At 43.2% G+C, this 15,416-nt stretch overlaps 1 protein-coding gene across 1 annotated transcript; it reads right to left on the bottom strand.

Moving 5' to 3' along the window:
• Positions 1 to 11,533: 11,533 nt before the first annotated feature.
• Positions 11,534 to 13,470, bottom strand: LOC308282073 (frataxin, mitochondrial-like; the record flags this gene model as incomplete). The annotated part of the gene is made up of 3 exons (XM_080722417.1): positions 11,534 to 12,040; positions 13,074 to 13,194; positions 13,382 to 13,470. 3 exons carry the CDS (start codon positions 13,468 to 13,470, stop codon positions 11,534 to 11,536), a joined length of 717 nt encoding a protein of 238 aa, XP_080578543.1.
• Between the last annotated feature and the right edge of the window lie 1,946 nt (positions 13,471 to 15,416).

Consider the following 15,416-nt stretch of genomic DNA (forward strand, 5'->3'; position numbering starts at 1 on the left):
GGCTTAACACTAAGTGTGTGTGTGTGTGTGTGTGTGTGTGTGTGTGTGTGTGTGTGTGTGTGTGTGTGTGTAGATTTTTTCCTCCTTGAAACAGACATAAGATCTACACATCTAGATGATTTGTGATTGCTTTTCGAATATATCCACCTGCTGTTCGAATGTATCCACCTGTTTCCGCGGGAGTTTACTGGAGATTATTTGGACCTGTTTGGACCACACTTCCGGTTTAACAGCAGACATACAAGCTCACGTCGCGTCGCAGATGCAGCCCGTTGTGAGCTTGTAGATCACACTCGGCTGCGGCGCCGGAAGCTCGTTACAGCTTGTGCGCAATGCACTATGGGGCGTTGGAAACTCGTGGATATATATATAGAGAGAGAGATTTATCTGACAAAGACTGACATATAGTATAACAAAAATGGCGTTTATTATCGCAGAAAAAATCAACATGCTTGGCAAATGGCTGACTTCATACACTTGCATAGAACAAGAAGGCACATACAGAACCCAACATACCCAACTGGCTGGAATGTTTGCAATAGTAGAAATCTGAATCAAACCAATGGATGAATGAATGAATGAATGAAAGTTTATTTCGAACATTAAAACATTTTAAAATAAAATACAAGTAAAAAAAAAGAAAATGAAAAACATTGACAATGTCCGAAAAGAAGTAGGATAAAGTGTAAAATGTATTAAGCTCCTACCCCCCTTTTGCTAAATATCTTCACTGCATATTCAAAGAAAAAATAAAAATAAGTTAGAAAATAAAATGATCGCAGTAATATCAGAATGAAAATGATAAAAGAAACAATTCATTGATACTAACTGAAAACAGACACCAGGGCTGTTTTGACTCAATAGGTCAACACAGCCCCTCCTCATCCGAATACCTCTTAAATATGATCTTTTTATATATCTTTTTTAAATGGTTCATGTTTGGACTTGTTCACAGCGATAGCTCATCACTCACCCTATGAGTATGCATGAGCCTTAATAACTAGAACTATTTACATTCTTCTTGGGGGGAGACGACGTCAACACCAGATCTGGAACACAGCAGATTGATCATTTTAAACAAACATACTTTCAAGTGGCACTGTGTTTTTTGCACCTTATGTCTAACCTCATGTACATGCTGCTATGTGGACCTACTCTTAAGTTGTCCTTCCAGTTCTTCGGTTCGTATGGATCCTCCATGCCACACCAAGCTCTCACCTCCATGTGTTCATGCACTGGGAAAAAGAGGACATTTAAATTAAAGACGAATAAAGAGTAGTGATCAAGGTCATGGATGAGCAATTACAAATACAAATCAAAACAGCGTTACAAAGTGCTTAACAACAAGTTAAAGATAAAGTTCCTCACCTAGTTATTGGTGAGGAACTTTATCTTTATTATATTTACATTCTTCTTGCTGTCGTGGGTGAACCGGTTGTTTGGAGGAGCAGACATAAACCCCCTGATCTGGAACACAGCAGATTGATAATTTAAAACAAGCATAATCTAAAATTTCAAGTGCTGCTATGTGGACCTCCTGGTTCATCCGGCTCGTACGCACCCACCATGCCACCCCATTTTTTCACCTCAAGGTTGTCATGCACTGGGAAAAAGAGGAAATTGAAATTAAAGTGCTTAACAATAAGATAAAGAGGGGGGAGGAGGAGGGGGGGGGGGTCCTTGACATGAAAATGTTTGAGAACCACTGATAGCAACAGGTTTTTTGCAACATTTGTATCGCACGGAAAACGATCTGAGAGAGAGAGAGAGAGAGAGAGAGAGAGAGAGAAAGAAAGTAACATTCGGCCCTAACTGATGCACCCATAGTGAGCCACTGTCATATTCATCCTCACCTTTCTTGAATTCTTCTGCTGTGGGGGCTTTTCCAACAGTCCTTGCATGCCTGCACACAATTCTGTCGTCCATGTTCTTGAACCAGGTGGCTATGCATGGGTAATCTGGAATAAGAGTAAAGGGAAAAAGAAAGTAGGAGAATAAGGAGAAGTGAGGGGGAGCACAAGGTGTAAAAAATGAAGCTTGGATCATGGATGAACAATAAAACAATAATAATAATAGACAGATTTCTTGAGCGTTGTTTGTGCCAACACTGCAGCTACATGGCAGCGCCCTGGAAAAAGGTCTATACTGTACATACACCATTTCATTTTCAGGGGTTCCCTGCCATTGAGAGAGACAGTCAGAGACACAGACACACACCCCTATGTTTTTTCAGTGATCGTTGCGACCGGGGACCAGATTATGGTCAATGGTAATATATATTGACAAGATCAGTTAAGGGCACTGCAGTGGACCCGCTCAACAAAAAAAGGCTCCATGTTCCCCACCCAAAAAAAGGAATGTGTTCCCAACTCAAAAAAAAAATTCTATTTTAGGTGCCCAGTTGTCCAGGTGCCCACATGTCCCTAGTGCCCAGATGGTGCCCAGTTGTTCAGGTGCCCTCATGTCCCTAGTGCCCAGATGTTTCCACCCCTAGTGCCAAGTTGTTTGGCGATAGGAAGAAAAATAAAAGCCTGGGTTAACCTGCTGAAATTTCTGGCATAGGAAGTGGGAGGCGGACCATGGCACAGATCGTGGACCAATAGGCCAAAATAGGCCTGTGTTAGGGAAGGCTAGTCAAATGTCTGTGAACGGTGGTTCTCAAACATTTTCATGCAAGGACCCAAAATTTGTGCGATATACTTTACAAAACTCTCTTTTTTGTACATTCGGTCCATTATTTCCCCCCTTTAATTATGCCGAATGGTATTGTGTTTGATATCATTGTTATCGTTGTCACCTTTACAACAAGGTACGGCTTGTAATGATCTGGCATTCGTGGAATGAGCAACACAGGCAAACACCAAAAGAACAGTATTGCAGGCCTGCCAGGCCATTTTGACCATTTTTGGAGGTCGTGTTGCTCATTCCACGAATGCCAGATCCTTACAAGCTGTACCTCGCTGTAAAGGTGACATATCAACGATAACAATGATATCAAACACAATACCATTTGGCATAATTAAGGATGAGCAACACAGCCAAACGTGTGGGTAGCGTCCCTCAAGAAATTGTCAAATTGTCAAAATGGCCTGGCAGGCCTGCAATACTGTTCTTTTGGTGTTTGCCTGTGTAGCTCATGCCTCGAATGCCAGATCCTTACAGGCTGTACCTCGTTGTAAAGGTGACAAATCAACGATATAAATGATATAAAACACAATACTAAAATGTATTGTGTTTTAACCCTAACCCTATTAAAGGGGAGATAAAATTAATTATTAATATGTTTCCTTTCTTTTTGTTTACATACAATATATTTTATGCCCATAGATCCCCATCTGAACCAGCCACACATATGGGCCATGCCTTTGCCATCTGGCCAGTGATGTATATCAATGACATTAGGGATCTTAGAGCCAGATCTTAGATCAGTAGGGCCATTTTGACAACTTTTTAACGTAGCTCATGATTTTCAGCACAATTTCTCCAATAAGAAAACACTGATTGATTAGACATGTATTTTTCTGTAAACCTAAAAAAAATTCATTGAGTTCAATGAACCCTTTTCTGATTGATCGATATAATGTCCATGACATCACAATATACAGTATAGGCCTAATACTAGTAAGACGCCTCAGGGCAACAGGCGACATTGATGTGGACATCAGGGATCTCCATATATGGGCATAACAGATTTTTTCACTGGCATCACAGGGATCTCCATATCACAGGGATCTCTCTAACAGGGCATCATTAATATTGATGACATCAGGGAACTCCATACCTTATATGGGCATAAAAGGGATTCTGTTAGTGTGACATCACAGTGAAGCCAGAGCATGATCAGAGCGGCAAACCCATAGACGGTAAAAATGTGTACACATCTACACAAACTGACACGGACAAGCTGTGACGTTTCTCATAGTAAAATGCGACCTTTGGTCGCAATTTTTCTCTGTTGTTGCCTTGCTGTGTATCTTATTTTGTAGTATGTGTTCTGTGTCTTCCTGTTTGCCCCCGTAGTTCTGTACCTGGCTTGTCTAACCTTCTTTTTAATTGTCAGTGTTAACACCAGTGTCCACTTAGTCCCCCAGCCTATCCCAGGGTTAATTGTCACCTGTTCCACCTGAGTCCTGCTGTCTGTGTCTATAAAAGCCCTGTGTTTGCAGAGTGCTCTTGTTGGTTTGACATGTGAGCGTGCTGCAGTCACGGTGTGTGATGACTTCTGTCAGTCTTTCTGCTTGGTTTAAATAAACCTTTTGAGTTGAAGCTTTCTACCTTGCTAGGTTAAAATGTTAGGGAGGGACTAGTGGAGAAGAGATCCAGTAGAACTAAAAGACGATCTGTTGCGATCTGAAAATAGCAGATCTACAAGCTCACTCCACGTCTCGCTGTGACGCGTCATGCTGTGATGTGTTGCGAGCTCGTAGATCCTGCTATTTTCAGCATGAAACCAAGTGTAAAGTCAGGCTTTACAACACCATCAAGGCTAACCATCATACTGTACGTTTTAGTCGACAGAATCAACTGTGGAGTTAGTTTACTAAAAATCTTATGATAGTCGACTAAAACTTTAACATTTCACATAAAATAAAAGACATCTTATTCAAAACCTGCTACCTTCAGAAAGCGTGAATGTGTAATATGCACATGTAATGTGATAAATGAGCATGCTACTTTGTCCTGTACATTATGAGCTCTGAATGTATATAGGCCTAGTATACATTAAACTTGAGAGATCAATGGTTGTAAACATGACATTTATTTTGTTTTTGTTTTTTTCTTAAACAAGCAAATGGATTTGTAACGTGCTATATGAAATGTAAAGCAAAGACACTGGAACAGCCTATAAGGCAAAAATGTGTGGGACAGCAACATTAGAGACGGGGCAAAAAGCCAGGAGGATCCTCATTTTACTGTACTTGCTGCGGTTGTCCTCAGGGGGAGGTTACATCTTCCTACAGTAGTTTGCCTCGTTCTCCTCCTGATAAATCAGATTCAACTTGAATGTCACATCACAGGTTTACAGGTGTTAGGACAGTGCTTGAAATTAGTTTTTGTGCAAGCTCCAGCGTTATGAGCTTGTAGATGGGCTATTTTTGCTACTTGTGTGTGATGTAGAATCACAAAGTAGGGCATTCATTTACGAAAATTACAGACATAACAGGTTTCTGCCCAACAGTATGCAATGTGGCCCTCTGGAGTGAGTGTGGGAATATAGTATCCCCTTCCATCATCAAAGTTTCCCACCCTTGTGCTATGGTTATGGCTGAGTCATAGTGACATGAGTGTGAAAACATGGTCTGCCCGCCCAACCACCAGTCCCCCCTTGGTGAATGAGCATTGGTTCTACCTCCCGTTGGTCCTTGCATTACATCAGTACACATGTATTGTCCAGTATGGTGCTCCAGTATCTCACAGTGAAATTGTTCTCCGAAGGCATCCAGCAGGTAGGGGACGCCCTCAGCAGGAGTCACGGTCCTTCCCAGCTCAACGCTCAGAGAGGTCACTCCTTTGCCCTGGATGCTGCATGGCACAATGTGGTGGAACCAGGTCAGGTTGGTGCTACAGTTCAGGGCGATGCCATGAGATGTGATATAACGCCCACAGTGGGTCCCTATAGCACATGCGGGGGACGTTGAGGCCTCAATGGCCTTTCTGCAGCGTTGTATGACCGCCTTCTCCAGCTCACGCTTTTCTTAAGACAGGCCATGTTCAGTATGGAGTAGCACACCAACGGGCCTGGCACGTGGAAGGACCTCCATGGCTGGTACACCCAAACTCTACACAAGATGTTTGAGCCTCTGCTCCTCTTGGGGAGGTCCCAGCAACATTTTACCTTTAACAAATAACAATAACAAGTTCTCAGCAACCTTTTCAAATGAACAAATAACAATAACAAGGGTCACATGTGTGGCATGAACAAGGCATCCAGCAGGTAGGGGGCACTCACATTCAAATTGTTATCCAAAGGCGTCCAGCAGGTATGGGGCGCCCACAGCAGGAGAGTCACTCCTTTGCCGTGGATGCCACATGGCACAATGTGCTGGAACCAGGTCAGGTCAGTGCTAGTGAGACGTTGAGGCCTCAATAGCGAGCTTTCTGCAGAGTCGTATGACCGTCCTCTCCAGCTCGCACATCTACCAGCGCACGGTCTTCTTAAAACAGGCCATGTTCAGGATGGGGTAGCACACCACCATGGCTGGTACGCACAAACCCAGCACTGAAATGAGCCTCTGCTCCTCTTGAGGTTTCAGTAACATTTTACCTTTAACAAAATAACAAGTTCTCAGCAACCTTTTCAAATTATGTGTGGCATGAACAAATTCATGCACCTTGCTGATTACATCATTAATATAAACAAGTGATATCCCATAAACAACATCGGCGACAATCAGTGGAAATACACAACTACTAACCCAACATGGAATCATTGAGAGCATACCTCCAAATATGACATTCACACCGTGGTAGGCTGCGAGCTTCAGATTTGCATAGACTTAAATGGGTAAAGTCATTGCAGCTGACATCCGCTCACAGTGTCAACTAATCTGTTGCTGACATGTCCCCAGTGGTGGTCTGAAATGTAAAGCAAAGACATTTGATATTTAAACTTTTTATAAAACAAATAACAATAACAAGGTCTCTGCAACCTCACCGTTGCATTACATCAATACACATGTATTGTCCATGGTGCTCCAGTATCACAGTGAAATTGTTCTCCGAAGGCATCCCTCAGCTGGAGTCACGGTCCTTCCCAGCTCAGCGCTCAGAGACACCACTCTTTTGCCCTGGATGCCACATGGCACAATGTGCTGGAACCAGGTCAGGTCGATGCCATGAGACCTGATTTAACACCCACAGTGGGTCCCTATAGCGCATGGTGTGGGGGACGTTGAGGCCTCAATGGTGAGCTTTCTGCAGAGTTGTATGACCGTCCACTCCAGCTCGCACACGGGAGGCTCTCTCCATTCCGACATATCGCCACTCCGAAATTGACTTCTTATTGTCGGAGTGGCGACACTACTCCCATGGGCCTAAGGTTTAGGGTTAGAGATAGGGATAGTGTCGGAATGGAGACATGTCGGAAAGGAGACATGTCGGAGTGGAGAGATGCACTCCTCGCACACGTACCAGCTCACATCTTTCTAAAGACAGGCCATGTTCAGTATGGAGTAGCACACCAACAGGCCTGGCCCGTGGAAGGACCTCCATGGTTGTTAGGGTTAACAATAACAACAAGTTCTCAGCAACCTTTTCAAATTAACAAGTAACAATAACAAGGGTCACGTGTGGCATCCAGCAGGTAGGGGGCGCTCACAGTCAAATTGTTATCCCAAGGCATCCAGCAGGTAGGGGACGCCCTCAGCAGGGGAGAGACAGCTCATCTGGAGACATCATTGTCTCGCTCTGTCGGTGCAGGCGTCTGTAATTACATGAAACAAAACATCATTAGTCTGTTCATGATCAATGTTTTTAGTTTAAAGGTCATAAAACAGGCAAGGTTGGAATAACTTTTAACCCTCTCTGCACTTCTAGACAAGGGTCTTAAGAGAGGTGAGGTTATGATAAGTTCTAACGCCTCTGCACTTCTAGAAACGTCTTAAAACAGGCAAGGTTACAATAAGTTCACACTTACACTTTTGGGTAGGGGTTGAGGGCCCTACAAAGGGGATTATTTGTGGTCCAGACAACACATGCAGCCATTTGGGGTGGTCTGTAATTACATGAAACAAAACAGCAAATCATGTATTTTGGAATAGTTTTTAAGATTCCCATATACGAGGACTGTTTTGGAACTCACCAGATCAACATAGGCCGCTTCAGGTCTGTGCTACAGTTCAGGGCGATGCCATGAGACCTGATTTTTTTTTTCTTTTTTTAAACAATATGTTTATTTTTGTTTTTCATTTTTTAAAGAGATATACAAAACAACATATACAGGACAATAATTGCGACCGTCAGGTCGCATTTACTACCAAAACCTCCACCGGCTGTCTGTCTGTCAGTCAGTCAGTCTGTCCGTCATGTCACACTTTTCCCCAACTCATATCTCCACCACCGTTGCCCCAAGACATGCCAAACTTTGCACACAAACTCCTTGCCTGCCAATCCACAACCTCCACCTCTCACGTCATACGGGCAGCCATAGTTACACCTGGAATGTTGAATCTCCATATATGGAGATAACCTACGCATCACACAAAGTCTGACCTCACCAGCCCATACTTGGGCATGGACGACTTATATCTCCATATACGGAGATGGCCATATATGGAGATACGATGACATTCCAGGTGTAACTATAGATAGATAGATAGATAGATACCTTTATTATCCCAAGGGGGAAATTCAGTAACTATGGCTGCCCGTATGACGTGAGAGGTGGAGGTTGTGGATTGGCAGGCAAGGAGTCGCAATGGTGTCCGGTAAGAACTTAACCGAGATGCCTTGAATCGTATGAGAGGATCTGAAGTCTTGCTGGGAGCACTAGCTGAGTATCTTAAGATGGTTGGATGTGATGATAAGCTATAAGCTTAGTTGATCCTGGCGATAAGGTCTGAGTCGAGGAATGCTCTCTTCCCTGGTGAGAATTGCCCCTTTATATAGGGCTTGTTTGTCCTCTGTCTCTCTGCCTGCCTATATGTCTACTTTAACTCTCATTTGGTTTCACAAACTTGCACAACTGCGAGCCATATTAATGTGAGACACTCTGTCACACCTTGCAAGTGTTTAACTTATGTCTTTGCTGTCTTCTTTGCTACATGTCACTGCACTGTCAAGCTGACTCTTCTACAATAAACGCCATCTAAATGAATACGCCTGTCTGCTTTTTCATCACTCAGCCACTGTGCTCCCCACAACATAATCTGTGCTTGTCATATTTCAACACAACACCTATGTTACACATTTGCACCACCTACATAATGACATATCTCTGCCGACAGAAACACAACCATGTCACTGCTAAACCACACATTCTCTGGCCCAAACAATGCAATACATTTGCCACACACATCCCCCTACACTCAGGAACCAATGCCACTTACAGCCCTCTTTTACATGTGACCTGACGGTCGCTTACCTCCCGATTAGGGAGTCTTACTGGTATGCTACATACAGACGAAACAAGCAAAAAAGAAAATCCAACATACAGAAAAAAAAAAAGAAAAGAAAAACCTGACACTAACACGACACATAAGAGTATTAAAGGAGCTATAGTCAACTTTTTCATTGTAGGGCCAACACTTTGTTTACATCCTAGTCTATAGACTAGAATGTAAACAAAGTGTCGGTCTGACAATGGCCAAAATGATTATTTTATCATTATTTTACGCTTTTTGTGGTCATTTTTGAATAGAAACACATATATGAAGCTTATTTTTTTATAAAATATTTTCGAAACATTATTTTTATTTTAGCATTAGTTTTTCAAGAAAAAGTTGCCTATAGCTCCTTTAAATAATTATTATACAAAGAGGGAGATATACCTTCCGGAAAGGCTTCATTTTCAAGATGGCATAACTGGCGTCCACAATGGCTGCCGGGAGCTTAAAATGCCTTTAAACTGGGATTTAATGTGTAAAAGATCATAACAATTGTGCACTTGGTTACAGCTTTTAGATTTTTGGCATGATGTTAGGTATGGACACAAGGTTTTCAAAAGAAAAACATTACAAACAAGTTGGGCTTGACCCCTAGTGGTCTGTTGCAATTAATCCAATATGAAATAGGTCAGTATGGTTGAAACCCCAAATAATTGATGGAGATTTTTCAATGGATTCTGTTACTATTGGGTATGCTAAATAACATACTAAAAGCTTGGGAAAAACAAATGACTGGAAAGGCATAGTTTTTCCGATGGCGTCCATGGGAGCTTAAAATCCATATTAATTGGGAGGGAATATGTGCCATCTTAAAAATTATGCCTTTCCAGTAGTTTGTTTTTACTTAGCTTTTAGTATGTTATTTAGCATACCTGATAGATACAGAATCCATAGAAAAGATTTTTCAATCAATTATTTGGGGTTTCAACCATATATTGACCTATTTAATATTGGATTAATTGCAACAGACCACCAGGGTTCAAGCCCAACTTTGTGATGTTTTTTTGAAAACCATAAGGCCATCATGACAAAAATCTAAAAGCTGTAACCAAGTGCACAATTGTTATGATTTTTACACATTAAATCCCAGTGTAAAGGTATTTTAAGCTCCCGGCAGCCATCATGGACGCCAGTTATGCCATCTTGAAAATTAAGCCTTTCCAGAAGGTTATTTTCCTACATTTTAGTATGTTCTTATGTTCTCATGTTTATTATTTTGTGGTGGGTTAAAACTTATTTAAGGAAGCAATGCAGATGATGATCCATTGTAGCCTACAATCGGCAGGACAGATTTAATTTTAACAGATCAGATTTCTTTTTATTTTCTTTTTTTTGATGAGCCAAGTTCAACTGCAAGGCCATGGTGGAGTTTAAGTTTAATTTCCCTTATAGTTCCCAGAGCAGACTACAGAGTGCTGAGTCATCTTTCTACCATATATGGTCCTACCATAAGTACTATTGAAGCTGCGCTCCTGTTTTTACGCTCAACTGGCAGCCAAATTCATCACGACGTAGATCTGTGATAAGCACAAAATGGGATATACACACTGCCTGATGAATCTGACTATGTTTTTGCTTAGAGAAATTTAAGCAAAAAAATACACTATATTTATGACCAGATTGATGAATCGGCCCTAATGACACACACATACAGTTCTCCTGTGACACACTCCACTTTCCGCTTCACATGACGGAGGACAGCACGGTACATGTCCTCCGTCTTGCCACTCATGAGCACCATCATGAATGTCACCACCCTGCCAAAAAACATTCCATGAATTGTGACAAATTGATAGAATGGCCTTGGGCAGGTCTTAAAGGTACCATCCATGTAGATCTAAAACAAAATGCAAAAGCCTGACTACTAATTGAAGCAGAGGCCGAATTGGCCCAAATCGCATGAAAGAGGCCTCACAGCACATGGTTGGTTCTACAGACTCCAACTTTCGCACGCAGATAGCTCAGATCTTTGCCTACGTTCTTAGCTAGGCCTCAAAACCGGCACAAAAGGCTCTGACATCACGTACGCCACATGAGTCAACATGAGTGTAGTGCCCGGCCTCGACCCGATACACAGTTTTCCAGAACCGGCATGCGTGTTCCCAGCCGAAGCGGGGAGTGCAGTGCCCATACAGTATATGGGCATAAAATGGCTGCAGACAGACAGATACAGATTTTATGGGAGAGGGGTTACCTGCTCACATTGGCTCAGTCTGGTGAAGTTCTCCACTGTGCCAAACACAAGGAAGCCGTGCTGCCGGTGGTGTTTAGACTTCCTGTCCAAACACCACACTGTGATCACTTCCTCGTCCCTGTGTGGCCCCTCTTCTCTGAGGCCTCTGCTTACTGCTGCCTTTGGATTCACTGTGGACTGTCCCTTTCCTTTTTCTTCTGACACCATACTAAGACAGTTTGGACGGGATGTGACATCAGGAGTGAGCCAGGTGGGACAGGTCCATGTGTCGGCTGAAGATGGCGGAGAACTCGTCAGAGAGCAGCTGGTGGAGGCTGACCCCGTCATGGGCGTACACCCAGCGCTCCCCCGTCCAATTGTAGCGCTTTGGACCGCTGGTGGGAGAGGAGAGCCAGATCTGCTTGTTGGGCGTCTGCTTGTTAATGACATACGTCCCGTGATCACCTCCCACCTTCACTGTCAACACTCCACTAGAGAAGAAAACATCAAAGTCAGCTGAGGAGAAGGGCTGGCCCATCAGGTCCTCAAAGTAGTCCGTCAGGTCGTCTAGAGTTTCCTCCACCAGCTTCTCATACACAGCTTCAGACAGCTTGCTTTTGACAACTGGGACGTGTTCTGCCAACGATGGTGATGTGAGGTGCATGTGGTTCCTCTGTACGTCTCCTCCAAATCTGCTCTCACACCATGCAGAGCTCCACGACATCCAACGACAAACTCTGACACGTGAGAAGCACGTGCGTTGCTGCAGTGCAGTCACACATGGCACGGTCACAGTTTTATAGAGAAGTGTTTTTAATGTCTGCCTGTAAATACATGACGGATAATAACTAATATGTTTTTTACAGAACAGTATCAGCATGTGTCTTACCATGTTGGACACAATGTTGGACACAACTATTAACCAACACAACTATTAACCAACATGGCGTTCTAGCACACACAACTTCGATCTGTCCAATATGCCTATAAAAATACTGCTCAAAGGGACTGGTTGTCCTAGACTAAAACCTGCCGCAGTGGTGTCAGGTAAGAATTTAACTGAGATGTCAACCCTAACTAATGCTTATGAATAATGTATCTGAGGATCCCTTAGTCCTATAGACTATAGGAGCCGTGTTGGGGAGATAGGCTAGAGTATACTGCAAGGGGCAATGGCCACCCTTTATATAGTGTGTGCTTGTGACATCGGAGACCAATGAACTGATGTCATGATAAGTCAGCTATGCCCATATATGGAGTTCTACATTAGACATTAGATGTCTTTGCCGGATCCATATATGGAGCTAAATATCGTCCTGGTCCAAATATAGGGTTTGTAAGGTCAAACAAAGACGTGTCAGCTCTCTCCATATATGGAGTAGTTGGAGTACCAACATTCAATGAGTAACTACAACTTATCAAGTGCTGTATGATGTGAGAGTGAAAGCCTTCTGTCAGTCATTGTCCCTTTAAAGCCCATCATTTATGGAGATAATAAAGAGGTTGTAGATTGTTGTGCTAACTGGAACTTGCAATGGCTGACAAAAATAGAAATTACCTGTACCACACAACGGTCCACAACTTATGCCTGTTTGCCATCCTTTTTGGTCTTCTTTGCCCATTTGCGGATTTCTTTCTGAATTTGTGAGAATGTATTGATTATTTGATTGTCTTTATTAATACTTCCTGCGAGGTTACACTGAGGTTAACCTCAATCTTTGCAAGTGCTATATTTTAAACAATTCATATGCATCCTTTTTGTCTGCAATATGCTGCAAGATTTATCCCTGGCTCACCAGCTTCTCCGCCGAAAAGAAATGGAAGTAGCTGCCTGTGGTCCGCGTGTTGGGCAGCTCCACCTGGAAGGCATTGATGAGCACCATCTCAAAGTCCGTTAAGATTCTGGCAGGGCTCCATCTTGAACATGTATGAATGGAGGGATGGATAGACGGACGAACGCACGGACAGACATACAGATGGATGGATGGAGGATAGATGAGAAAAAAACAAATAATTCTAGTTCCCATAAAAAGATATTAAAAAGCCAGTTGCAGTGAGATACAATGACACACACACACACACACACACACACACGCAGACACACAGTTCTCCTGTGACACACTCCACTTTCCGCTTCACGTGACGGAGGACAGCGCAGCACATATCCTCCGTCTTGCCGCTCATGAGCACCATCACGAATGTCACCACCCTTCCCAAAAACATTCCATGAATTGTGACAAATTGATAGAATAGTAAAAATAGTAAATAGTATGGTAAAAATAGAAATTACCTGTAACACACAACGGTCCACAACTTATGCCTGTTTGCCATCTGTTTTGGTCTTCTTTGCCCATTTGCGGATTTCTTTCTGAATTTATTGTCAGAATGTATTGATTGTCTTTATTAATACTTCCTGCGAGGTTACACTGAGGTTAACCTCAATCTTTGCAAGAGCTATATTTTAAACTATTCATATGCATCCTTTTTGTGTGGAATATACTGCACGATCTCTCATCACGATCGCTCATCAGCTTGTCCATCTCTGCATATGGGATTTAAAAGCCGAACCTTCCATCGTCATGATTCTTTTCTGAATTTCTGCAGTCTTCTGAGAGCAAGGATGAGAGTGCAATAAGAGTGGGGTGGTAGATAAACAGGAAAATGTCAATGTCCATTATCTGGCCACAGAAATTATGCCATAAGCTGTCATTATTGCAATGCTGTAATTTTCCTGAATTATGTAAACATATAATAGATCATCTGAAATTGAGTGAAGTGAACACAGTTGAATATTAAGACTCAATATCCAATTTAATTTATACAAACTGTACTATACAAACGTAGTACTCGAGTCAATGACTCGTCTCGAGTCAGGACTCGAGTCCAATTTTTCATTGACTCGGTCTCGTCTCGGTCTCGCCCTCAATTTGACTTGGACTCGTCTCGGTCTCGGACCATTTGACTCTGGACTCGCCCCCTGCCGAGTCCACTCGAGTCAAGTCAAGTCAGTACAATGCAAAGGAAGAAATGTATATGTCACCGGATGTTAGAGAAACAGGACGGCCGAGAAACGGAGCACTCGCGGTGCCGCACGGGGCGGAACAAGCGGTCGCCCACAACAACGTCCTCCAGGCGGAGCCCATCGATTGTCCACGACATTGCAAGCGGCGCGAAGGCCAGCGGACCTTGGTCCTGCTCTTCGCCCCCGAGCGCCGCAGGCGCGAGTGGCCGCGAAGAGCGGGCCGGCCGCGCGAGTTACGAAGCCGTGGTGAATGCAATCGTTATATTTATGCCCAGGCCGTAAGGCCTGGGCAAGCCCAAGATAAACGCTCATAGTAAGCTAATGGCTAAGCTAATGGCTAAGCTAATGGCTAAACACCGCCCAGCTAGGCTAGTAAATAAAGAAAGGGAGTCGCAAACGAGTGACGTCAGCGCCTGCACTAGTGAATGGCTGTCTATGGGCTGTCGTCGCCATCTGGTGGTGATTAGTGTGTGGTGAACGAAACAAGCGCTCTTACAATGAACGTCCTGAGTTACCCAAACATACTGTAACATATACATCCATATTTTGAGGAGCCCATTAACGTTAACATTAAGAGCGTTAAGTAACGCAGCATAGGCTATCTGACGCGCATCTGATAAGCACACACACTACTGTAGCATGCACGCACACACACACACACACACACACACACACACACACACACACACACACACACACACACACACACACACACACACACACACACACACACACACACACACACAGAGCCCCTGCAGCAGCAGCCAGCAGACAACACTGAACACAGTCCACTTTACTTTTCTTTTCTCCTACCTGCAGTATATCCTCGTGTTGTGTTCCAAATAAATAATTCCATAATGTCGTAAACAGCTTCCAAACACGACGTTGTGTGTAGTTTAAATCATCCACGCGCACTGCTGGATTAAGAAGCGACGTCTTGTTTTCTTTCCAGCTGTAAACTATTAATACTCGTTAAGCAAGCCTCGTCCGAAAGTTTAACAAAGTAGGCTACACTGATTAACAGAGAGAAGTGTAACGTTTTAAGTCCCCCTAGAGAGGTTGAGACAAATCAAAACAACAACAGTGACATGGGGTATTTTTTTGCATTGTTTGACAG

Source organism: Nannobrachium achirus (genome assembly GCF_963921795.1).
Source record: "Nannobrachium achirus genome assembly, chromosome: 3".
Classification (NCBI taxonomy): domain Eukaryota; kingdom Metazoa; phylum Chordata; class Actinopteri; order Myctophiformes; family Myctophidae; genus Nannobrachium; species Nannobrachium achirus.